The 27650-nt window shown below is 38.1% G+C and overlaps 1 protein-coding gene across 5 annotated transcripts in view; it reads right to left on the bottom strand.

The window, feature by feature from the left end:
- Positions 1 to 22278, bottom strand: part of SLCO1C1 (solute carrier organic anion transporter family member 1C1) — a 77619-nt gene extending 55341 nt beyond the window's left edge. For 2 of the 5 annotated variants that reach the window (XM_043441700.1, XM_043441704.1), the window contains exons 1-3: positions 21756 to 22278; positions 13030 to 13183; positions 11494 to 11635 (exon numbers count right to left, since the gene is read on the bottom strand). In XM_043441700.1, coding sequence (XP_043297635.1) covers positions 11494 to 11635; positions 13030 to 13158 — 271 coding nt within the window. In that variant the 5' untranslated portion in view covers positions 13159 to 13183; positions 21756 to 22278. Of the gene's footprint in view, positions 1 to 11493; positions 11636 to 13029; positions 13184 to 19808; positions 19880 to 21755 lie in introns of all 5 variants that reach the window. The other 3 variants (XM_043441702.1, XM_043441701.1, XM_043441703.1) reach the window with 3 other exon arrangements.
- Between the last annotated feature and the right edge of the window lie 5372 nt (positions 22279 to 27650).

The following is a 27650-nucleotide window of genomic DNA, read 5'->3' as shown; positions in this document are numbered from 1 at the left end:
AGGTCTCCCGCATTGCAGGCAGATGCTTTACTGTCTGAGTCACAAAGGAAGCCCAGGAGTGGAAGGGTACCACCAAACAAGAAACAAATCTGTTAATTAAAGCTGTATATAAAATGATGGAAGGAGAAAAATCCCATGGTTAGATTGTGCTCAGTCACTTCAGTCATGTCCAACTCTTTGCGACCCCTCCTGCACTCCTGCATCCATGGGATTCTCTGGGCAAAAATACTGGAGTGGGTTGCCATTTCTTTATTCCAGGGCATCAGACATATAAAAGCACTTAATATAATTAACCATTTATGATGAGAAAAATGTGGGCAAATTAGCTTTTATTTTTTTATTTTTATTTATTTATTTATTTTTTTTTGGCAAATTAGCTTTTAAAGTGTATCTATCAAAACTGCACAGCTCATAGATTGTTTAATGGTGAAATTTTGAAAGTATTTTCATTAAGGTAAGATGTAAGACAAGGATGCCCACTGTCACTGCTTCTATTCAACATAGAACTGAGGCCAGTGCAATAACACAAGAACAAGAAATAATATATCTAATAATGGGAAAGAGTGATATAAAATTACCTTCTGTTTCAGACAATACAATTGTTCAGGAAACTCTACAGCATCTATAGACAATCAATTAAAATGAACAAATTCAACAAGATTGCTATATACTTGTAACATTAGACGTTAATACTCTTTCAGTACCCTACGGAATAACTAAATAAGAAATGTAACAAAAAATGTAGGAACAAGTATAACAAAAAATAACTAGTATATTTATAGTTTGTAAATATAATATTGAAAGCTATAAAAAGACCTAACTAAATGAAGATATATGCCATGTTCTTGGTTGGAAAGACTCACTAACATAAAATGTCAGTTATCTGATTTTATATATAAATTCTATGCAATTTCAACCAAACCAAAATGGGATATTTCAGAAAACGATTCCAAATACAACCAAGAAAAAATCTGATAGAAAAGTTGGAAATTTTCCTACCTAATTGCAGAGCTAGTTATAAAACTATAATCAAGAAGATAGTCTTGTATTGAGTTAGGGATCAATGGACTTATGGAAGAGATTTACACTTAAGAGATAAGTTTTTATGTGATAAAGAGGGTATTTCAAATACCTGGGTTAAGTATATATTGAATTAGTGCTGATCAGATAATTTGTTATGATAATATAAAGAGGATGCTACCTGGCTTTGTATTTTTTTTTAATTCTATTTTAAGAATGCCTCTTTTGATTCAGCATATAAGAAGCCAGAAGAATCTTCATCCTGCTGCTGCTGCTAAGTCACATCAGTCGTGTCCGACTCTGTGTGACCCCACAGACAGCAGCCCACCAGGCTCCTCTGTCCCTGGGATTCTCCAGGCAAGCACACTGGAGTGGGTTGCCATTTCCTTCTCCACCTCTTCATCCTAACAACTAAGTAAAAAGCTGAAAAATCAACAAATCTTCTTAGATCTGTCAGACAGGTGGGGTCATAGGGTAAATTGCTGCCCTTCCAATTGGAGAGACCATTAGGCAAATGCAAAGAATTGTGGCCAGCTGGAAAAGAAATCCACAACAATAAATCTCCTTGGGAACAAGTTCTATGGTAAGAAAAACCTGAACTGTACCTGACAAGAGGCTCAGCATGGACAATTCTGAGGGATGAAAATTCCAGAGGGATTGAGGGATTGAGGGCCCCCACACTTTTGTGAGCTTTACTTCAAGAGCTCAATTAGGTTTTCACAGTGATATCAGAGAATAAATTTTTTGTGCTTCCAGCATGGGGAGGGGAAAGGGAACCATTTTGAAATATGCCAGGGCACTCTGTTTATCTTAAGAAAGCCTGCTTTTAGGGGGAATTAGGAACCAAAGTCTATCCTGCTGGGGCATTATCAGAGCCCAGCTGACCTGGGGGAAGGGTAATACCCAACTCTAGCCATTCTAGTTATCCTGTCCCACCAATGAGGGGTCGGGGGACTGGAAAGCACACCTGAAGTTCACAGTCCAGAAGCATAGACTCATTAAGAGCCTAAGACCCACAGGACCATAGAATGCTTTCTCTCCCTCACATATCACCATCACATTACTAAAGGCCTATTTATAGCAGTTCCTTTCACCCAGTACATCTTTTCTGGCTATGAAGGAAAAAAAAAAAGGACATACTGAAAATAAAAAGAAAAACTTTTGGAAGAGACAGAGCAACCATCAGAACCAGACATGGCAGAGATTTCAGAGTTGGTAGACTAGAAATGTAAGACAACTATAATTAAGATGCCAAGATCTTTAATGGAAAAAGTAAACAGCATGCAAGAACAAATGGGCAGTGTAAATCAAAGAGATGTAAATTCTGAGAAAGATCCAAAACAAAAAAAATCTAGAGAACAGAAACACAGTAACAGGGGTAAAGAATGCCTTTGATTGGCTTGCTGGACACAGTTAAGGAAATAATCTCTGACTTGAAGATACATCAATAGAAAACACCAAAAGTGAAAAGTGAAGGGCAAAAGACTGAAAAAAAAAATTCCAGAATATCCAAGGATATGAAACTATATAAGTTGTAACATACAGGTAATGGGAATTCTAAAAAGAGAAGAAAGAGACAAAGGAATAGAAAAAATATTTTAAAAAATAATGACTAAGAATTTCTACCAAATTAATGTCAGACACCAAACCACAGATCTAGAAAGCTATGAGAACAATGAGCAGGATAAATGCCAAAAAATATAAACCAGATATGTCATTTTCAAACTACAGAAAATCAAATATGAGATAATTTCTTAGAAAAATCCAACCTTACCTATAGAGGAGGAAAATAATGATATCTTACTTCTCCTCCAAAACCATGCAAACAAGAAAGGAGTATAGAAAGAATTTTAAAGTGTTGAGAAAAAAAAAATCCACCAACCTAAAGTTCTGTACCCTGCAGTTATCCTTCAGAAGCAAAGAAAAAATACTATATCAGACAAATATTGACAAATGGTTCCAGTAGACCTGCCTTGATGAAATGTTAAAAGAAGTTCTTTAGATAAAAAAGAATAATAAAGTTCAGAAACTCAGATCTCAGATAAAGAAAGGATGAGCTTCAGAGAAGACATAAGTAAAGATGGGCTTCCCTCATAGCTCAGTTGGTAAAGAATCTGCCTGCAATGCAGGGGTCCGGGGTTTGATTCCTGGGTCAGGAAGATCCCCTGGAGAAGAAAATGGCAACCCACTCCGGCATTGGAGAATCCCATGGACAGAGGAGCCTGACAGGCTACAGTCCATGGGATTGCAAGAGTCGGACATGACTTAGTAACTGAAGAGATAAATGATAAATTTAAAACTTTTATTTTTCTTATTTGTAATAAGTCCAGCAGATAACAGTTCAAAATAATAATATAAAAAATGTGTTCAGTGATGTATTCTTATGTATGCATGTTTTCTTATATATAAGTGAAATAAAATGATTAATAACAGTGATGCAAAGGATAAGAAGGAAGAATTTAAATGGAAAGATACAATCTACCAAAACTCACATAGAAAGAAACAGATAATCTGAATACACCTATATCTATTAAAGAAACTGAACCAATAGTTAATATTCTACCAATACAGAAAATACCACATCCAGATAGATTCACTGTGAACTTTTCCAAACTATTAATGAAGAAATTATACTAATTCTCTACAATCTCTTTCAGAAGACAGAGAGGGAATACCTCCTAATTATTTGAGGGTAACACTGCCCTAATACCAACACCAGAAAAGGCATTACAAGAAAAAACAAACTAAAACGTCTCCTGAACATAGGGGCAAAAATTGTCAACCACATAATAGCAAATCAAATCCAACAATATATAGAAATAATTATACATTAAGACCAAGCAGGACTTATTCCAGGTATTCAGGGCTGTTTCAGCAATAGAAAATCAATTAATGTAATCCATCACATCAACAGGTTAAAGAAGAAAAATCACATGCTCATATCAATATGTGTAGAAAAAACATTTGGCAAAATTCTACAACCAATCATGATAAAAAAAAAAAAAAAAGTACAAGAACTTGAAAGACAGAGGAATGTCCTCAAGTTGATTTTTTAAAAAACTACCAAAAAGCATAGCTAATATCATAATTAATGGTAAGAAATCCAAAGCTTTTCCACTAAGACCAGGCACAAGGCAAGCATGTGTCCTCTTAAAATTGTTTTCAATATTGTACGGGGAGTCCATCTAAATGCAAAAGAACAAGAAAAGGAAGTAAAGGTATACAGATTTGAAAGGAAGAAATAAAACTGTCTTTCTTCCCACAGGACATGATCATCTTTATAGAAAGTCTGAAAGAATTAACAAATGAACTCCTGTAACTAATATGTGACTATAGAAGGGTTGTAAGATAACAAAGTTAATACACAAAAGTCAATCATTTTCTAGTATGCCAGCAGTGAACAATTGAAGTTTAAAAACATATCATTTACATTAGTACCTCCTAAAATAAGTATAAATTTAACAAAATACATACAAGACCTACATGAAGAGAACTATAAAACTCTGACTAAAGAAATCAACTAACTCAATACATGGAGAGAGATCATATCCCACATCCACAGATAGGAAGACTCAGTATTGTCAAGGCATCAGTTCTTTCCTATTTGATCTATGTATTCAATGCAATCTCAATAAAAACCACAGCAAGTTACTTGTGGATAGTGAGAAACTGATTCTAAAGTTTACATGGAGAAGTAAAATGCCTAGGCAGCCAGAAGTAAAATACCTAGAACAGGCAACAACATATTGAAGAAAAAAATGTTGGAAGACAGACACCACCCAATTTCAAAACATGCTAGAAAGCCATAGTAATGAAGACAGTGTGACATTGGTGAAAGAATGAAAAACAGATATATAGAACATAATAGACAGCCCAGAAAAGACCTACATGAATTATAGTTAACTGGTCTTTGAGAAGAGAGCAAAGGCAATACAATAAAGCAAAGATAGTCTTCTCAATCAATGGTTCTGGAAGAACTTGACATCCACATGCAAAAAAAACCAGCAAAACTCCTGAATCTAGACACAAACTTTAGTTTTCAAAAAATAAACTCAAAATGGATCACAGATCTAAATGTAAAATGTAAAACTATAAAACTTCTAGAAAATAACATAGAAAACCTTGATGACCCTGGGTTTAAGTGTTAGCCACTCACTTGTGTCCCATTCTTTGCGACCCCATGGACTGTAGCTCATAAGGCTCCTGTGTCCATGGGATTTCCCGTGCAAGAATACTGGAATGGGTTGCCATTCTCTCCTCTAGGGGATGTTCCTGACCCAGGGATTGAACATGGGTCTCCTGCATTGGTAGGCAGATTCTTTATCATCTGAGCCACCAGGGAAGACCCTGGGTTTGGAGATAACTTTTTAGAAATAACACCAAAAGCACAATCCATGAAAGAAAAAAAATGATAAGCTAGACTTTATTAAAATTAAAAATTTCTGCTCTCTGAAAGATAATGCTAAGAGACTTAAAAGACAAGCCACATACCAAAAGAAAATATTTGAAAAAGCCATATCAGATAAAGGACTATTATCCAAAATACACAAAGAACGCTTAAAATCTAACAATAAGAACACAAACAACCTGTTTAAAATGTGGGCTAAATACCTTGACAGAACTCCAAAGATTCGCCGATGGCAAATAAACACAGAAAAGAGATATTCAAGTTTGTTTGTCATCAGGAAACTACAAATTAAAAAAAAAAATGAAACACCACTACATATCTATTGAAAGTGAAAGTGAAGTTGCTCAGTTGTGTCCGACTCTTTGCAATCCCATGGACTGTAGCCCCCCAGGCTCCTCCGTCCATGGGATTTTCCAGGCAAGAGTACTGGAGTGGCTTGCCATTTCCTTCTCATTATTAGAATGGCCCAAATCTAGAACATTAAATGGTGCTGAGGGTGTGGAGTAACAAGAACTCTCATTTGTTGTTGAGCTCTCATTCCAAATGGTATAGCCACTTTGGAAGACAATTTGGCAGTGTCTTACAAAACTAAACATATTCTTCCCATAAGACCCAGCAAGTATGCTCCAATGTATTTCCCCCAAAGAGTTGAAGACTTATGTCCACACAAAAATCTGCACATGTTTATAGTAGCTCTATACATAATTGCCAAAACTTGGAAGCAATCAAGAAGTCCTTTAGTAGATGAATAGATTAACTAAAGTACATCTGGAAAATGGATTATGATTCAGTGCTAAAAAAATTATTTACCCAGTATGAAAAGACAGGTAAGAACCTTAAATGCTTATTGTCATGTGAAAGAAGCCAATCTGAAAAAGTTACATACTGTATGGTTCCAAATATATAGCATTCTGACATAGGCAAAACTTTGGAGTTAAAACAGTTAAAAGATCAGTAGCTACCCAGGGATAGTGGGTAGGGATGGATGGATAGGCAGAGCACAGAGGATTTTTAGGGCATTGAAAGTGCTCTGTATGATACTATAATAGTGGATACATGTCATTATACATTTTTTTCAATCCCATAGACTACATAACACCAACAGTGAACCTTAATGTAAACTCTGGACTCTGAGTGATAGTGAGGTGTCATTGTATGTCATCAACTATAATGAATGTCCTACTCTGGGTGGGGATGTGGATAATGGGAGAGGCTATGAATGTGTGCAGGTAGAGGGTATATGAGAAATCTCTATCTGCTCACTCTTGTTGAGAACCCAAAACTGCCTTAAAAAGCAAAAGCTTGTGGAATGATGACACACCAGGAGCCGCAGGTCGGCCCGGGCGCGGGAGTGGAGGGGAAAAAAGAAAAAAGAAAAAAAAAAAAAAAGCAAAAGCTTTTACATATTTAGAATAAAACACCTGGGAAAATATTTGTAACAAAGAGTTAATATCTAGAAATATTAGTAGGTCTTGATATAAAAAAAAAATTACTTTCCTGGCCATTGTTTGAGAAAGAGTCCTTTGGGAAAAAACAGTTTACTTGGGAAGAAACTGAATGTCCAGTGTGTGGATGAGAATGACAACTGATATTAGAGGATAAATGAAATTGTTCTCCAAAAAATAATTGAAGAATTTAAAGCTAGAGACAGAGGGTGGGAATGGGTCCAGAACACTGGAAGGAAGGAATGTGGAGAGAGACAAAGGAGTAAATTAAAATTATGGTCAGGAAACCCACTTTTCTGGAAAACTAGGGCTTGCAATTAACTAGAGCAATCCTGTGATGTTTGGGATAAAGTTTTGCAATGGAAGTAAGAGGACTTTTATTGCATCTAATCCAGTAAACAATTTCTATCCTTAGAATGCTCTGGAAGGGTTAATATGAATTTAGACTCAGGGTCCTTTTTCACTTCCTGTGTAACATTCAGTTCAGTTCAGTCGCTCAGTGGTGTCCGACTCTTTGCGACCCCATGAACTGCAGCACGCCAGGCCTCCCTGTCCATCACCAACTCCCGTAGTTTACCCAAACCCATGTCCATCGAGTCGGTGATGCCATCCAACCATCTCATCCTCTGTCGTCCCCTTCTCTTCCTGCCCTCAATCTTTCCCAGCATCAGGGTCTTTTCCAATGAGTCAGTTCTTCACATCAGGTGGGCAAAGTATTGGAGTTTCAGCTTCAGCATCAGTCCCTCCAATGAACACCCAGGACTGATCTCCTTTAGGATGGACTGGTTGGATTTCCTTGCAGTCCAAGGGACTCTCAAGAGTCTTCTTCAACACCACAGTTCAAAAGCATCAATTCTTCGGTGCTCAGCCTTCTTTATAGTCCAACTCTCACATCCAGACATGACCACTGGAAAAACCATAGCCTTGACTAGATGGACCTTTGTTGGCAAAGTAATGTCTCTGCTTTTTAATATGCTGTCTAGGTTGGTCATAACTTTCCTTCCAAGGATCAAGCGTCTTTTAATTTCATGGCTGCAATCACCATCTGCAGTGATTTTGGAGCCCAGAAAAATAAAGTCAGCCACTGTTTCCACTATTTCCCCATCTATTTGCCATGAAGTGATGGGACCAGATGCCATGATCTTAGTCTCATGAATGTTGAGCTTTAAGCCAACTTTTTCACTCTCCTCTTTCACTTTCATCAAGAGGCTCTTTAGTTCTTCTTCACTTTCTGCCATAAGGGTGGTGTCATCTGCATATCTGAGGTTATTGATATTTCTCCCGGCAATCTTGATTCTAGCTTGTGATTCTTCCAGCCCAGCGTGTAACATTAGTACCCTATATTAATTATAGATCCTCTCCAGTTTTGCACTGGGGTCTGGGAATCTAAGAGTAAGTTTGGACCAGATTCTAAGTTTCTTCAGCTCTAAAATGTTTTTATACTATAACCTAGAGTAAGCAATAATCAAAGAAATATTTCATGTATAATTTTCTATCTGTGTATTTCTTCTTCTTTCTGTAAATCTAATTTATTCTTTTGATCTGCATCAGTTTCCTATTTGTACTTGTTTCTTCTTTTGATGCAGTGTTACCTTTACCTTGACTCTCCGTGGCCTTTTTTGTAAGCAAAAATCATTTCTTTTTGGCAGTCATTACTGTGTGCCGGCTTTCTCTAGCTGCAGCAAGCAGGAGCTAGTCTCGAGTTGCAGGGCACAGGCTTCTCATTGTGGTAGCTTCTCTTATTGTGGGGCATGAACTCTAGGGCATGCAGGCTTTATCAGTTGTGGCTTGCAGGCTCAGTTGCCCCAAGGCATGTGAAATCTTCCTTGAGCAAGGATCAAACCCGTGTCCCCTGCATCTTAACCACTGGATCACCAGTGAAGTTCTCTCCATGGTTTTTCATTCTATTTGGAGTTGTAGGTAGGGCAGGCATCAAAGAATACATCTACTAACCAGACCTATCTAAGGCAGGGGTCCGAATAAACCCCAGGGCCATGGACCAGTGCTAGTCTGTGGCCTATTAGGAACGGGGGGGACATAGCAGGAGGTGGAACATTGGACAAGTGAGTGAAGCTTCATCTATATTTACAGGAAGCTCCCCTTACTGCCTGAGCTCAGGAAAACAAGCTCAGGGCTCCCACTGATTCTGCATTATGGTGAGGTATATAATAATTTCATTATATATCACAATATAATAATAATAGGTATAAAGTGAACAATAAATGTAATGCACTTATTGCAATGTAATCATCTCAAAACCACCCCTCCCCACCATGCTATTCATGGAAAAATTGTCGTCCATGAAACTGGTCCCTGGTGCCAGAAAGGTTGGGAACCACTGGTCTAAGGAGTTTACACAAGGGAGTGATACAATCAGATGTTTTATAAATTTATTACACAGATTGCAGCCCATTGATGAACAGCATTAACATTGTATTGAAGCTTGTTAGATATGCGGGACCTTACTTCCCTTCCTGCAGAATCAGTCTATTCATTTTGACAAAATTGTCCAGTCATTCATGTGAATATTAATGTTTGACTAGCACTGATCCAAGACATTTTTTCTGATAAGGTGATGAAAGATGGATTTGGGAAGCAAAAGCCTGAAGGTCAAAGGTTATCTAATACTCTCCATTCTTGTGTTACATAGGGTGCATGCTCAATCACCAAGTCACGTCCAACTCTTTGCAACCCCATGGACGGTAGCCTATCAGTCTTCTCTGTCCATGGGATTTTGGGTGGCCATTTCCTTCTCAAGTTATTTAGGCTAAGATTGAAATACACAGTATGAATTTGTATGATCAGGCCACCCAAGATCACTGTTCTCCTGCTCTCTGTACATCTCTGTCCAACCATGGCTTGCTTCAGTTACACCCTACTCTCATGACTGACCTTCCTATATACTTGCCCCTCCAGCTACTGATTGTTCTAACTTCAGATCAGAACATAGCCACAGAATAGCTCATCAAAGGGGCAATGAGCGCGGCGTCTCCTACTGGTCCTGGGAAACAAAAGAGCCAACCTGAAACAAATCCCCCCTGTGAATGGTAAGCTCCCCCCTCCTCCCCTGGAGCAAAGACTACCCCCGGGTCCTCCTGCCTGCCTCCTTCTCACACAGGGTGGGGTGTTGCTCCAGGGCATTGCTTTGGATGGATAAGGCTTCTCAGCTAAACCATTGATGTCTCTGTCATCCAGGCTCTATGTCTTCAATTAGAGACTTAGGAATAGGGTGGGGGTGGTGGGGTGGGGGGAGGAAGGAGAGGGTGGGATGTATGGAGAAAGTAACAAGAAAACATATATTACCATATGTAAAATAGATAGCCAATAGGAATTTGCTGTATGATTCAGGGAATTCAAACCAGGACTCTGTCACAACCTAGAGAGGTCAGATAGGGAGAGAGGTGGGAGGGAGGTTCCAGAGGGAGAGGACGTATATATACCTGTGGCTGATTCACACTGATGTATGGTAGAAACCAGCACAAGACTGCAAAGCAAGTATTCTTCAATTAAAAATAAATAAATTTAAAAAAGGCTGGGCCAAGTACAGGGTGTGCTAGCCTGTGACCCAACAGAATGAAAAAAATAATTGTTGAAGAGTTGAAAAAATATTTCTTCACTCTTCTAAAGTTTCAAGTGAAGCTGAACCTGGAGCCATTATTATAGCACGTTACTTGAATTTCAACAGGCAGTAAAGACCACAGTGGCTTCTAATTTATTTCAACCAAAGATTGAAGACTCTTAGTTTATCAGTTTAGGAAGATGACTAAGTGGAATTACACTCCTTAAAATACTTCCAAAACAGTGACTAAAATCTCTTGGTCTTCTGAAGTCCTAAGAGGAAGTATAGAGTTGGTGGCTAACCAAAGACCCCAGAGAGTAGAATTTTTGTTTCCTGCTTTGCTCTAGTGTTGTTATTAATAGAATTCCTTTATCTTGTTTCTAGGCCACTGGGCAGAAATACTCCTTTTACAGCTTAACTTTTTCTTAAATTATTACAATACATTTTTATTGTATTAATTCAAAGACCTCCTTTGAATTCTTCCAAATTTTGAATCACAGGGCTTCCAGAATATAACTTTTGTAAAGATGTTTCCCACATACTTCTAATTCAACATACCAGCAGCATTTCAGACTCTCTCCTTGAAAAACCTCACTCTGATTGGAAATTTGTGTAAGTCATATGATAGAGAAAATCTGGGACAGGACGTTAATTGTTTACTTGGAGAGAACAAATTGTCTCTACTATAGCACAGGGCTTCCCAGGTGGCTCTGTGGTAAAGAATCCACCTGCAATGCAGGAGACCTGGGTTCAATCCCTGGATTGGGAAGATTCCCTGAAGAATGAAATAGCAACCCACTCCAGTATTCTTGCCTGGGAAATTCAATGGACAGAGGAGCCTGGTGGGCTATAGTCGCTAGAGTCACAAAAGAGTCGGATATGACTGACCACATATGCATAGACTGTAGCACAAGGCCATGGCAAATTATGTCCAAGTAAGATTTCACACATAGAGTCTGATTTTACACATGGAGCAGATAACAACATGCAGTGAGGATGTCCTTCAGTCATGCCTAGAAACTTTGTACTTAAAAGTAAAGTCAGGTATCTGTAATACATACCAATTTCAAAACTACCATCAATAATGCCCACCAGTGAAGAAGGGATATCAAACCTTCTCTCTATCTGAGTGATGGTGCTCTTCAGATAGCCTTCTGCCAGTGCTTTGGCAAAGTAAACGAAAGACAAGGCACCCAAGAACACCTGGAAAATATGACAGGTCACACTTAGTCTAAATCCAGCCTGACCTAAAACGGGAAATTTGGTAAGCAAACCAAGAACCATGGAACAAAGTTGTTAATATCGAAGATTTCATTCAAGCACAGTAACAGTCTTCTTCCCACCTCAAGCTCATGTGAAGTTCTAAAAATTCAAATTTTCTTAGAAGTAATAGATTTTCATTTATAATGTATATTGAATTTCTTTTTTCCCTTTCTCCTCCCCTCCACAAAGGACATTTAAAGGAGTCTTGGCTTTGAAAAGAAGATCCATTGCTTGGGGAAGCAGAAGGAGGAAGGAGCCATTGAAAGGTAAGAAAATAAAAACCATAAACCAGACACTTAACATCTTATCCCAAGTCTATTGCTCATGACTGTATTTCACAGGGATGGTGGATGTTCCAGCAGGGAATGTAATAGACTGAGAAGTGGAACTACTATTCCTAATGATTAAGGTCATATTAAAATTAAATCAACACTCAGATTCTTATTCAACGAACACAATATTTGTTTGATATCTGACTTGTGTGTTTTGGTAGACCTGGGTCTGTGACGGAGTATCCATAGGTAGATTATATGGGAAAAGCATTGAATATGTTTGATGTGAAGAAGGTTCAGAACTTGGAGTCACATTGGGTTCCATTTAAAAGGGAATTCTGTCCCTTACTATGTGGGTAGGAAAGTCAAAATTTTTGTTTATAGAACAGGAATAAAATGGATGTTTTCTAGATTAAATGTTGCAACTGTACATAGCATAGTAACTGACCCATTGTAGATATTTAATAAATAATAGTTTCTTTTACCTCGCTTCTTTCTGTTTAGGAGGGACATTCAAGTGAGCCAGAAAAGTAATATTTAGAAATTTAACCTGCATGATCAAACAAAGATTGCTTTCACTGTCTGGCAAAATGTGATTTTCATCAGTTGCATCTAAGATCACTTTTCATTTTAATTTTTTTCCTTTTAAACTTTGTATTTTGTATTGGGGCAGAGCTATTAACAATGCTGTGATAGTTTCAGGTAGCGAGCAAAGGGACTCAGCCATGGACGTATTCTCTCCCAGACTTCCTTCCCAACCAGGCTGCCATATAACATTGAGCAGAGTTCCCTGTGCTATAGAGTAGGCCCTTGTTGATTATCCATTTTAAGTACAGCAATGCGTACGTGTTCATCTCAAACTCCCTGACTATCCCTCCTCCCATCCTTCCCCCTGGCAACCATAAGTTAAGATTACTTTTTAAAATGGAAAAAATTTCTCACTTGTAGTTATAATGTGTAGAAAATATCTGGATCAAGAGCCAAGAGCATGGACTCTCATCAAGTTCTCTGACACTCTTCAGTTAAGCACTTAGGGTTGTTAATCACTTAATTGCTTGTTACCTTTAGTTGACCACAGCAGGGTTGTTTTTCCTCTGAGGAGGGATATTCTGTTTTAAAAGAAAGCCTCCCAACAGGTTGCATGGAATTTTTGCTGAATAACCGGATATTTTCTTTGGATGAAGTGTCCATTTTGAAAAAGTTCCTTGATTCTGATCTGTCAAAGTTGATTTTTAAAGTAAAAAAAAAAAAAGAAATTTAATACACATCCAGTTTTAAGTTCCATGCAGTTTAACACTATGTTTTTATTTCACAGTAGATCACAATTCTGTAGACATAGCATTATGTGAAGCTCCCTTATTTTACCACAGTAAGTTGGCGAAGTTTTTCAATTAAAATTGACCAGGATAACTGATTAAGCAATCCTGCTATTGGGAGTCTGTAGCCAGCATTCTTTCTCAATCCCTCCAGTAAGCCTCATTATAGCAAAGAATAAATTTAAATGTTGCCTTTGGAATAAATAAAGAGGGAGAATTTTGCTGACTTTGTGGTCTTGCCAACTAAAACTAGAGGCAAGCAGGAAGTGAGGAAGAGGAATTCAGCTATTTGACTATTGATTCATTGGAATTAAGTCTTCAAAACCTTTAAATCTATTATCTTTGTGGAATGAATAGAAAAGATTGATGCCCCTGGTAGATGCCTATAATACACCATGACTCCTATAGGGCTGTAGCATACAAAGTAAGTCTTAAAATATGGGTTGGGGGAGAAGGGGACCACTCTGTGTAACATTTTAGTTTGACAAATAGGGAAGCAGCATGATTTATGCCTCAGGCTTAGTTTTCATTCAGGCTCAAGTAGTCTTTGCTGTGCCTTAAAGTGAGTAAGATGCCTCCTTTCTTGGGTCTAATTTCCCACCCTCCTTTGCCCTTACCAAGCTTTTCATAGGTTTGTATACACTAAACTTCTTTTCTTTTGATTCTCATCAACATTTACATATCCTATGCCCCGACTTTGAATGAATGAGTCAAGTCGCTTAGTTGTCGCTTAGTTGTGTCCGACTCTGCAACACCGTGGACTATAGCCTATCAGGCTCCTCCGTCCATGGGATTCTCCAGGCAAGGATACTGGAGTGGGTTGCTGTTTCCTTCTCCAGGGGATCTTCCCAACCCAGGGATCGAACCCTGGTCTCCCGCGCTGCGGGCAGACGCTTTACCGTCTGAGCCACCAGGGAAGCCCGACTTCTTTAGGATTCCATATAGCTCACTGCCTGCTTGCTAAAGTAATCTTAGTGAAGGGATTTAGAAATAAAATAACTTCTGGATCACCCTAATATTTATTAGATGATGTATTTATACATTAATAGAGATTTTCTATATTCTCATCACACTAAAAGAATGACATTAGGGATAAAACAACATTCTGTGGTAGAAATTTAAAATGATTCTATGTGCATATTACCTTGCCTTTATGTAATGACTGTTCTATGTCTATTCAACCTCATCTTTCATAGTTTGAATTCATAGATAGTATCTCCAGCTGACTTAGTGGTAAAGAATCTGCCTGCCAGTGCAGGAGATGTGGGTTCAATCCCTGGCTTGGGAAGAGCTCCTGGAAGAGGGAATGCAACCCACTCTAGTATTCTTGCCTGGAGAATCCCATAGACAAAGAAGCCTGGTGGGCTACAGTCCATGGGGTCTCTGAGCCAGGTGAGCTATAGTCCATGGTGCACTGCAGTCCATGGGGACACAACTGAGCTACTGATCACGCACATGCATGTGTGTATTACCTTGACTTTATGTAATGCTTATTCTGTGTTTACTCAGTCTCATCTTTCATAGTTTGACTTCCTAGATAGTATCTCAAATGGAAAAATCAGGAAATAGCAGTGAACAAATTGTGTTTTCAGATATGGAGTTAAATAACAGAAGAAAGACCTAAAAGATTTAAAAGTGGAGGGGTTTTCACCAGGGAATGAGAAATGGGTTGAGAAGGGTTGGTCAAGGACTTGTTTTCATTTTAAACTTGCTATTACACTTTTAGATTATTCAATTTCATAAACATGCATAAATTTAACTTTTTAAAAAAGGATAAAAGAAAGTGAGGAAAACAAAAAATTTTAAAACCAGAAAATAAAGAGCAGAGAATTCTAAACAGGAGCCAAAGACAAAGACACAAGAACACAATATTAGTGAGATCTGAACACAGATGTTTAGGAGAATACAAAATGAAAATTATGGAAAATATTTAGAAATCACTTTAAGGTCTTTCCAAAATGGATAACTTTCTAGCAAATATAAGTTGCTATATTGATACAAACCAGGAGAAAAACACAGCTAAGGAAGACAGTAACAAAAATACTCTAAACCTATCCCCTAAATAAAAATAGTAAGACTAGATGATGTAACAGGGGTGCTTTATCAAGGAATATCCTGTAAGGAAAATTAGTAGATAATGGAAACAGATGATAATAGTCTCCATTCATTTGACCAAGCCAGAATTATCTGGATAACAAAATCTCATTAAGATAGCAGCAAAAATGAATCAACGTAGAAATGCTAAAATCCTAAATAAAATACTAGAAAATACAACTAATTAAAATTCCATAATTAACATTAATATATATATATATATAACAACTGATTAATATTAGGAACTTTTCACCTAAATCATCATATTAAAAATTCAAAAGGTTACATGTATAATATATCAAGACATCACATTGTATACCTTACATATATGCAATTTTTATTGTCAGTCATATTTCAATAAAGCTGAAAAATTCAAAATAAAAAATAATAAAACTTCAGAAGATGCAGCATATCAGGTGATAAAGTTCAACAGGTATTCATGATTTTAAAATTTTTAAGAAATTGAGTACATAGATATTGTTTTTTACCATTTGATACCGACAGCCAACTTCTTACAACCACTGAATCATTAAAACTAGCTTTTCAGAATGATATTTTGCCAGAATAGTGAAAGAACATTTGGGAAGCACTGAGTTAAATAGGTATCTTTACTACAAAGATAGCTTTAATTAAACCCCTGTAGAGACATATTACTTATAAAAAATTACCTAAATGTCCACAAATTTTGGTATACTTACATAGGAAATCTTTGAAATCATTAGAAATTAGTGTAAAGAAGTGAATATAGAAATATATAACTTTTATTACAGAGTTGATTTTAAGAATACAATGCTTAAAAACAATATATATATATATGTATAAAAAACTATTTTATAATAGAAACACATACATTCACTGGTGTGTATACATAGAAACAAAGCTACAGAAAGTTTATAAAGAACATGTTAGGGAGAGAAAAGATGGCAGGGGAGTAGGTAGACAGAGAGTACACCTCTTTTCGTGAATACATCAGAAATACACCTTCAGATGCAGATTTGCACAGCACCATCTGAGAACAGGCAGGAGTCCTTGACCACCAGAAAGGAATATATAGATCCATGCAAATCTCAGTCATATGAAGGAAGGAAGGGAAAAAGAAGAGAAGAGTGAGCGAACTGGACCTGCACCCAGGGTGTGGGGGAGCTGAAAGCAGGGGTGAGATCCCCACTTCGAGGCAATAGATTGGAACCAAGGGGAAGGCTGTTGGAGAATAGAGGAGCCGACCTGTGACAGTCTGAATGGAGTGAGAATCACATAGACGATCTATGCCGCAGCCCTACATACCCTGGTCAAGGCTACAAGTCCTCTGGAACACGCAGCAGTTGGGCGCTGGAACACAGGGACTGGAGAGCAATCCCAGCGTGAGGACTGCTGTTGACTGTGGGGAGATGGCCTGAGGGAATGGGAGGGAGATAGTGGCAGGGAATGCCTTTGGAGGAAAGCTGGGCAGCCAATGCGTGCAGGGTGCTACTGCTGAGTCACACGCAAGGATGGAGCCACCGCTGTAGCCTCTGGTTGGTTTCCTGACCAGAGATTAGGCCTGAGCCTGTGGCACGGGAGCGCTGCGTCTGAAACACTGGACTGCCAGAGAACTCCAGACTTCAGGGAGTATTAATTAGTGAGAACTCTCTCGAAGACCTCCACCTGTATCCAAGACCTGGCGGCACTCCGCGTAGGATGCCTCACCCAAACAACAAGGAAGGCAAGAATACAAACCCAATAGTCAGCAGACAGGCTTCCCGCAGACACCCCAAAACACACCACCTCACATAGTGCTGCCCATCAGAGGGAAAGAAAACCCTCTTCCCATCGAACACAGGCACAAGTGTTCGTGAAGCCCAAAATGAAGCCTACAGAAACCATTAGAACAGCCTCACTCACTGAAGGCAGAGGCCAAAAACAAGAGGAACTAAGACCCTATAGCTTAGGGTAAGTGACAGTGAAAAGTGAAAGTGAAGGCCCTCAGTTGTGTCCGACTCTTTGCCACCCCGTGGACTGTACTCCACCAGGCTCCTCCGTCCATGTTATTCTCCAGCCAAGAATACTAGAGTGGGTTGCCATTTCCTTCTCCAGGGAATCTTCCCAACCCAAGGATCGAACCCAGGTCTCCTGCATTGCAGGCAGATGCTTTAACCTCTAAGCCACCAGGGAAGCCCAGAGACCTAAAGCAGAGTAAGACAGATAAAATGAAAAAGAAACACTGTGTGCAAAAGAAGGAACAAGGTAAAAGCCCACAAAACCAAATAAATGAAGGGGAAAGAGGCAAACTAGCTGAGAAAGAATTCAGAGTAATGAGAATGAAGATGATGCAAACTCTCAAAAGTAGAATGGAGAAAATTATTTAACACATTTAACAAGGACATAGAAGAAATAAAAGAGTGGACAAACAGTGACAAACAACACAATTACTGAAATTAAAAATACTCTAAAAGGAATCAATAGTAGAATAATTAAGGCAGAAGAATGGATAAGTGAGCTGGAAAATTTGCTGCTGTTCAATTGATAAGTCATGTCTGACTTTTTACAACCCCATGAACTGCAGAATGCCAGGCTTCCCTGTCCTTCACTATCTCCCTGAGTGTGCTCAAACTCATGTCCATTGAGTCAGTCATGCCAACCAACCATCTCTTCCTCTGTCACCCACTTCTCTTGCCCTCAATCTTTCCCTGCATCAGGGTCTTTTCCAATGAGTCAGGTCTTTGCTACAGATGGGCAAAATATTGAAGCTTCAAAGTATTGGAGCTAGAGTATTCAAAGTATTCAAAGTATTGGAGCTGGAAGATAGAATATTGGAGATAACTGCTGAAGAGCGGAATATAGAAAAAAAAAGAATGAAAAGAATTGAGGATAGTCTCAAGAGCCTCTGGGGCAATATTAAACAGACCAACATTTGAATTACAGGGTTCTAGAAGAAGAGATGGAGAAGGAAATGGCAACCCACTCCAGTATTTTTGCCTAGAGAATCCTGTGGACAGAGGAGACTGGTGGGCTGCTGTCCATAGGGTCGCACAGAGTTGGACACGACTGAATCGACTTAGTATGCATGCATGCATTGGAGAAGGAAATGGCAACCCACTCCAGTATTCTTGCCTAGAGAATTCTGTTGACAGAGGAACTGGCAGGTTAGGTCCATAGGGTTACAAAGAGTCAGATATGACTGAAGTGACTTAGCAAGGGTACAGATCAATGGAACAAGATAGAAAGCCAGGAGTTAAATCCATGGGCACCTTATCTTTGTTAAAGGAGGCAAGAATATACAATGGAGAAAAGACAGTCTCTTCAATAAATGGTCCTAAGAAAACTGGTCAGCTATACATAAAAGAGTGAAATTAGAACACTTATAACAACTTACATAAAGATAAACTCAAAATAGATTAAAGATCTAAATATAAGACCAGAAGCTATAAAACTCTTAGAGGAAAACATAAGCAGAACACTCTTTGACATAAATTACAGCAAGATTCTCTACAACTCATCTCCTTGAAAAATGGAAATAAAAACAAAAATAAATACATGAGACCTAATTAAACTTAAAAGCTTTGTACAACAAAGGAAACCATAAACAAAATGAAGACAGCCCTCAGAATGGGAGAAAATAATTGCAAATAAAGAAACTGAGAAAGAATTAATATTCAAAATATATAAGCAGCTCATGCAGCTCAATATCAAAAAACAACCCAATCAAAAAATGGGCAGAAGACCTAAACAGACATTTCTCCAAATAAGACATATAGACGGCTAATAAACACATGAAAAATGTTCAACATTGCTTATTATTAGGGAAATTCAAATCAAAACTACAGTGAGGTATCACCTCACACTGGTCAGAATGGCTATCATTAAAAATCTGCAAACAAATGCTGGAGAGGATGTGGAGAAGAGGGAACCCTCTTGCACTGTTGGTGGGAATGTAATTGGATACAGCCACTATGGAAAACAGTATGGAGATTCCTTAAAAAACTAGGAATAAAATTAGCATGTGACCCAGAAATTCCACTGCTTGGCATATACCCTGAGAAAACCATAATTGAAAAAGACACATGTACCCCAATATTCATTGCAGCACTATTTACAATAGCCAGGGCATGGAAGCAACCTAGATGTCCATCAACGGATGAACAGATAAAGAAATTGCTGTACATATATGCAATGGAAAATTACTCAGCCATAAAAAGCAATGAATTTGAGTCAGTTCTAGTGAGGTGGATGAACCTAGAGCCTGTTATATAGAGTGAAATAAGTCAGAAAAAGAAAAACAAATATCATATATTAACACACATATGTGGATTTTAGAAAAATGGTACTGCTAAACATATTTGCAGGGCAGGGATAGAGATTCAGACATAGAGAACAGATTTACGGACACAGTGGGGAAAGGAGAGGGTAGGACAAATTGAAAGAGTAGTTTTGAAATATATATAAATACATTACCGTATGTAAAATAGATAGCTAATGGAAACTTGCTGTATAGTACAGGAAGTTCAGCCTGGCTCTGTGACAACCTAGAAGGGTGGGATGGAGTGAGAGGTGGGAAGGAGGGTCAAGAGGAAGAGGACATATGTATACCTATGACTGATTCATACTGATGTATGGCAAAAACCAAACAACATTGTAAAGCAATTATCCTCAAATTGAAAATAAATAAATTAAAAAAAATAGGTTAACACTTTATTTTTTGCTGGTGGCGTTGCAGATGATTTCTTAAAATGTTTTGTATGTCCATATTTTGTAATTTTTCTATAATGAATATATATTTCCTATATGAAAAAATATTTTAAATATTAAAGATATAGACATATCACCCAGCAAGAAATATACACCAGAAAGATTTTAAACTACAAAATAAATAATATCAAATTTACCATGTAAAATGCAATTCTCTTCCACTAACTAAACACTGTAATACACACTGGACTACTGTTTTAGAAGTTCATGTATATTTCTGATCAGTCATAATAGTAAAGTCAGAAATAATAAATTATTTAATAATAAAATACACTATTAGTTATGCTAAACATACCTTTAAAAGCCTCAAAGGGTCATATCTAGAATGCTAATGCTAAAGAGGGAAAAATGCTGAAAATAATATTAAAAACTTGGGACATCAAAACACACTGTCTTCTCTTTAGAGATATTGACACAAAAATCACTCTCACTAGAATCCAAAGGGAACACAGAACAAGAGAACTCCTAACTGATGTTGTATTAAGGCAAAATAACATCTAGATCAAAATATTGACACTGCATAGTTTTACTGAAAAGACATTGTCATCTTGATGGTTAATTTGCATATCCTCTCAAGTATAGTATGTTTCAAAGAGGCTACATTATTGAGCACTGAGCTTTTCATCTGTCTGTGAAAAGAAGAGGAAAGGCGATGCTCAGTGACATGAATGGAGAAATCCTCTGGGCTTGTCAGTGCGCTTGCCCTTGCCGTCTCTCTCTCCATTAGCAACTGCAGAAGTAGACTGAAAGTAGTTATTTAACAGGACTTGCAGTTGGCAAATCCTTAGTTTTTCTCGCACAAACTTGAACAGATTTCTGCAACGTTTCCCTTCAACACTCTGAGTTGGAGTATAACTTACTCTGGAGGCCAAAAAAAAAAAAAAAAAACGCTAAATAGTTTTTCTTCATTTCAGTTCCAAAAGTGGAATTCTCTGTTCACAGAGGTTTGGAAGGTAATCAGTACTCCCATCTTGAAAAAGTGCAGGTGCGCTAGGAAGGTTGTAGCTGGATCCTGCAAATAGCCTGACCGCCATGCCCTGATCCTGTTAACAGATTCCATCCAGTGGTCAGCCTCCACCGACCCCACAGAGAGAGCCAGAAAGGCAGCCACTCCCATCACTGTCTTGTCTTAGTCATCTCCCACGAGGAAAATCCTTGCCCTAGCTTGTCTGGTGGACACCAGGATACCTTCCTTCAGGAGGGAAAATAACCTTTAGGTACTTTCTAAGGAATATGCATTGTTTAGAAAGTCGATCCCCTCACCACAAGTAACTGTGTCAGATGCAGATTTAATAAGTACTGTTTATGTTCCAGGTGATTTATATACTTGGTGCTAATCCTTAAAACAAGGTTAACACTTTAATTCTCACTTTATAGAAAAATTATATGACTCAGAGCAGTTAAGGGACTTGTCCAAAATAACCCATAAAACATGCATCAGAGTCACAATTGGAACCCAGGTCTGAGTTTCTGGGTTTATCTTCTTTAACCAGTATCCATTCCCATTTCCACCAGCCTTACAAGGGCCCCCACAAGTTTCTTTGAGAATGTTATAAGACATGTGCAGTGCAGAACACAAGGTTTATTGACCTCTCTCCTGTGAGACTCTGATATGATCATCATGAAATACGAAAGCAGAGAACCAGATCTTACCTGGAGGTGGAGATCAGATGGCCATTTCCCCTCCGTGTGCCCAGCAAGAGGCTGGACCACACTCAAGAACCTGAAAGAAGAAGCAGGTGGACCCTACAGCAGCTTAGAGCAATTTTGTCAGGTGGGGAGAGCCTCGCTGGACACAGAGCAGATCAGGGCAAAGTAAAGATACAGGGCATGGTCTCACCCCTGGCCAGTTTCTTCTCTTTTCTCTTTCCTCTTGGCCTCTTTTCTCTGGCAGTCTGCAGGGAACAGGCCACGCTGGCAAAGCCACTGACGTGCATCTCAGCTCCCAGGGCACAGAAAGAGCTGAAGCCTTTGAGCCATTTCTTTGCAATTTGCTGCAAGTTTAAGGCCGCACGTGATAAAGCTTTCTTTATGGGAGAGAGTGAAAAAAGAAAAGACTACTTGTGATCTTACTTGCTGATTCCCAGAAAACAGAACTCTGCAGGGGGCAGAGGGTAAGGGAACAGAAGCAGGAGGAAGGACGGAAGTTTGTAACAAAGATCTCTCCTTCTCCTTCCAAGAAGTTTTTAAGCCAGCCGCTCCTTGAGGACATCACTGGAATTTTTTTATTTTTTTAAAAAGGTCCATGGTCTCAACCTCTGTATGGTCTCTTTCCCCATTGGGATTCTTTCTAGAATCTTCAGGGACCACGTATCAAGCCAGGATTAAGTCTCTGCAGAGTTCTTTCCAGAAAGAGTTAATTCTCAAAAAGACATGATCAGTTGCTTAACACCCACAATTTTTATAAATCTTAAAAGTAAGGGAGAAAAAGAAAAACAATGAATTTTTGGCATTCAGGAGTACATTCTATATAAATTCCAAAGAACTCTTTGCACTGAGAAATTTTACAATTCTAATAAATTCTTTTTTCAAGAGAACCATTTTAGAGGATTTTGAGCAGTATTAGCTTGCATGTGCTTTAAACAATAAATGAATTTGTTACCAGAATTATCCAAGATCTGCCATTTTCTTAAATGGCTGTGACCCTGGTCTGGTCACCCACCAGGCTCCTCTGTCCATGGAATTTTCCAGGCAAGAATACTGAAGTGGGGTTACTATTTCCTTCTCCAGGGGATCTTTCCCAACCCAGGGACTGGACCCGTGTCTCTTGCATCTCCTACACTGCAGGCAGATTCTTTACCACTGCACTTCTTAGGAAGACCCTGGTCACTTTACTGAGTCTCAATTTCTTCCTTAGTGAGTAGAATTAAAAAAAAAAAAAGATTCAGAGGGCGTTTTTAAGGATTAAACTCCTGTGTATTCAAATATACATTTCAAATAACAGAGTACTGAATGACAAAGTTATCATCATTATGTAATTTCAGTTCACATAATGGTCAGGATCATTAATTAATAGTCAGATGTTATTATAAGGCATTTTACTATAAAAGAAAAAAGAAAGATACAAGGAAGATAAATAAATATTTTAATGAAGAAATGGTGTATCTGTACTCTGTAAGACCAAATACTCTGTTTTAGCAATCAGCCAGCACTTGCCATCAGAAACAGTGAGCAAACATCTAACAAGTCATAGACTTTTCAATGCGTCCGACAGGTGGCCATTGGTTCATTGAAGGGGAGACACTGTTTACCAGCCAAAAAGGGCTACATTTTCACAATTCTCCCTCAAGAATGTAACTTGGTCTATTTTCAACTTGCTCAATTTCACTCTCTAATATGATTTCTGAACTGTTCAGTTCATACTTCACACAAAATGTTCCTATTTTGAATGTACATCATACTTATTTTACATGATATTCAGAGTTTCTCACATACAGCCTTGCATGGGATTATATTCTACTTCCATAGCGTAGACCAGGGTTCAGCAAACTTCCTGTAGAGTGTCAAATAATAAATGTTTTAGGTTTTGCAAGGCCAGTCTCAGTCACAGACACTCAACTCAGTCCCTGTGTTGTGAGGTCAACCATAAATGAGTTAACCATGAATGAATGAGTTTCCTGGGATTGTGCAACAAAGAACCACAGACTGGGTACTTAAAAGAGCAAGACTTCATTATCTCAGTACTAGAGGCGACAAGTCCAAAACAAACGTGTGGGCAGAGCCATGCTCCCTCTGAAATATTTCCTTCTCTCTTCTACCTTCTAGCAGTTACTGGCAGCCATTGGCATTCTTTGGCTTACAGGTGCATCACTTTAATCTCTGCCTCCATTGTCAACATCACCTCCTTGTGTCCCTTGTCTGTCTTCTGTTCTTTAAAGGACACAGGTCACATTGGAGTAGGGTCTACTCTCGGGACCTCATCTTAACTTGATTATATCCGCAAAGACTTCATTTCCAAATAAGGGCACATCCACTGATACAGGGGACTAGGATTTCAGTATATCTTTTGATGGAAACACAATTCAATCCATGTTACTTATAGTCTCATTTCCTTCCTTACCTGAGTTTCAAACAATCATTTCATTTATTTGTTTATTTATATTAAAGGACAGTTGATTTATAGTATTGTGTTTCGGGTATACAGCAAAGTGATTTGGTTACATATATACATATGTGTGTAAGTCATTTCAGTCATGTCCAACTCTGTGCAACCCTATGAACTGTAGCCCACCAGCACTCTCTGTCCATGGGATTCTCCAGGCAAGAATACTGGAGTGGGTTGCCATGCCCTTCTCCAGGGGATCTTCCCAACTCAGGGAGTGAACCTATGTCTCTAATGTCTCCTGTATTGGCAGGAGTGTTCTTTACCACTAGCACCACCTGGGAAGCCTAATATAAGTAGATATACATATATATGTACCTATATTCTTTTTTTTATTCTTTTCAATTAGAATTTATTGCAAGATATTAAATATACTTCCCTGTGCTATACAGTAAATCCTTGCTGTTTATCTGCTTTATATATGGTAGTATATATCTGTTAATCCCATACTTCCATTTAATGCCTCCTCTTCCCCCCAACCTTTCTCCTTTGGTAGCCATAAGCTGGCTTTCTATGTCCGTGAGACTTCCTGTTTTGTCAATAAGTTCACTTGTACTATCTTTTTAGATTATACAGTGATATTAATATCATATAATATTTGACTTTGTCTTATTTCACTTAGTATGATAATCTCTAAGCCCATCCATGTTGCTGCAAATGACATTATCTTGTTCTATTTTATGGCTGAGTAATATTTCAGTGTATATGTCCACATCTTCTCTATCCAGTCATCTGTTAATGGACATTTAAGTTGTTTTCATGTTTTGGCTATTGTGACTAGATCTGCTATGAACTTAGGGCTGCACATATCTCTTTGAATTAGAGATTTTTCTGGATATATGCCCAGGAGCGGGATTGCTGGATTATGTGGGTAACTTTATTTTTAGTATTTTTTAGGAAATGCCATACTGTATTCCAAAATAACTGCACAAATTTACTTTCCCATCAACAGGGTAGGAAGGTTCCCTTTTCTCCACACCATCTCCAGCATTTGTTTTTCATCTTCCATTTTTCCTATCAGTGTCTTATAGTTTTCAGAATACGGATCTTTTTCTTCTTAAGGTTGGATTATTCCTAGGTATTTTATTCTTTTCAATTTGATGGTAAATGGGATTGTTTCTTTAATTTCTCTTTCTGATCTTTTATTGTTAGTATGCTCAGTGGTAAAGAATCTGCCTACAATGCAGGAGACCCAGGTTTGATCCCTGGGTCAGGAAAATCCCCTGGAGAAGGGAATGGCAACCCACTCCAATATTCTTGCCTGGAGAATCCCATGGTCAGAGGAGCCTGGTGGGCTACAGTCCACGGGGTCTCAAAGAGTCGGCCACAACTGAGTGATTAACACACATACACATAGAAATACAAAAGATTTCTGAGTATTCATTTTGTATCCTCCAAATTTACAAAATTCATTGATGAGCTCTAGCAGTTCTGAAGACTTCTGGAATCTTTTGGATTTTCTATGTAGAGTACCATGTCACCTGCAAAGAGTGACTGTTTTACTTGTTCTTCTCCAATTTCAATTCTTTTATATCTTTTCCTTCTTGATTGCTGTGGCTTTTGTTGTTGTTTAGTCGCTCAGTTGTGTCTGACTCTTTGCGGCTCACTGGACTGCAGCACGCCAGGCTTCCCTGTCCATCACCAACTCCGAGAGCTTGCTCAAACTCATGTCCATCAAGTCACTGATGCCATCCAAACATCTCATTCTCTGTCGTCCCCTTCTCCTCCTGCCTTCAATCTTTCCCAGTGTCAGGGTCTTTTCCAATGAGTTAGTTCCTCACATCAGGTGGTCAGATTTTTGGAGTTTCAGCTTCAGCATCAGTCCTTCCAATGAATATTCAGGACTGACTTGCTTTAGGATCAACTGGTTGGATCTCCTTGCAGTCCAAGGGACTCTCAAGAGTCTTTTCTCCATCACCACAGTTCAAAAGTATCAATTCTTAGGTGCTCAGCTTTCTTTCTGGTCCAACTCTCACATCCATACATGACTACTGGAAAAACCATAGCTTTGACTAGATGGACCTTATCAGCAAAACAATGTCTCTGCTTTTTAATACACTGTATAGGTTTGTCATAGCTTTTTTTCCAAGAGCAAGTGTCTTTTAATTCCATGGCTTTAGTTGCCATCTGCAGTGATTTTGGAGCCCCAGAAAATAAAGCCTGTCACTGTTTACATTGTTTCCCCATCTATATGCCATGAAGTGATGGGACCGGATCTCGTGATCTTAGTTTTTTGAATGGTTTGGCAATTCTGAATCTTTTATGTTTCATATAAATATTTGGATTATTTGTATTACTAGTTCTGTGAAAAATGTTATGGGTAATTTAATAGAGGTTGCATTATATCTGTAGATTTCTTTGGATAGTATTGCCATTTTAACAATATTAATTCTTTCAATCGAGGAACACGGGATATCTTTCCATTTCTTTGAATTCTCTTTAATTTCCTTTTTTAATGTTTTATTGCTCTCAGTACACAATCCTTTCACCTCCTTGGTCAGATTTATTCCTAGGTTGTTTTCCTATTTGGGGGGTGTGGTTTTAAAAGCACATTTTTTTACATTCTTTTTCTGATATTTCATTGTGAGTGTTAAAAAAATGCAAGTGATTTCTGTATGTGTTAATATTGTATCCTGCTACTATGCTAAATTCATTTATTAGATCTAGTAATTTTTGTGTGGATTCCTTAGGTTTCTCTCTATATAGTATTATGTCACCTACATATAATGACAATTTTACCTCTCCCCTTCCAATTTGGATACCTTTCATTTCCTTTTCTTGTCTGATGGCTAGGACTTAGCTGTGGCTAGAATACATCTATGTTGAATAGAAGTGGCGAGAGTGGGGTTTTTGTCTTGTTCCAGATTTTAGTAGGAAGGCTTTCAGCTCTTCTTCACTGAGGATTATGGCTGTAGGTTGTCATTAATGGCTTTATTTGTAGATATGTTTCCTTTATACTCACTTTCATAAGAGTTTTTATTGTGAGTGGGTGTAGAATTTTGTCAAATGCTTTTCTGCATCTATTGAGATGATCATGTGGATTTTGACATTTCTTTTTTAATATGGTATATTATCTTGATTTTAATATGTTGAACCATTTTTGTGACACTGGTATGAATCCAGCTTGGTTGTGATTTAAAATACTTTTTATGTGTTGTAGGTTCAGCTTGCTAATATTTTGTTGAATTTTTACACCTACATTCATCAAAGATATTGGCTTGTAATTTTCTTTTTTGGTGGTGTCTTTGTCTGGTTTTGATATTAGGGTGATGGTGGCTCCATAGAATGTCTTTTGGAGTATTTCCTCCTCATCAGTCTTCTGGAAGAATTTGAGAAGGGTCACTGTAGGTTCTTTTTTATATGTTTTGTAGAATTTGCCTGTGAAGCCATCTGGTCTTGGACTTTTATTTGTAGGGAGATTTTTATTTTTAGTACAGGTTTTATTT

Source organism: Cervus canadensis, chromosome 21 (assembly GCF_019320065.1).
Source record: "Cervus canadensis isolate Bull #8, Minnesota chromosome 21, ASM1932006v1, whole genome shotgun sequence".
In the NCBI taxonomy this organism is placed as follows: Eukaryota; Metazoa; Chordata; class Mammalia; order Artiodactyla; family Cervidae; genus Cervus; species Cervus canadensis.
This window is presented reverse-complemented; position numbering and strand designations above follow the sequence as displayed.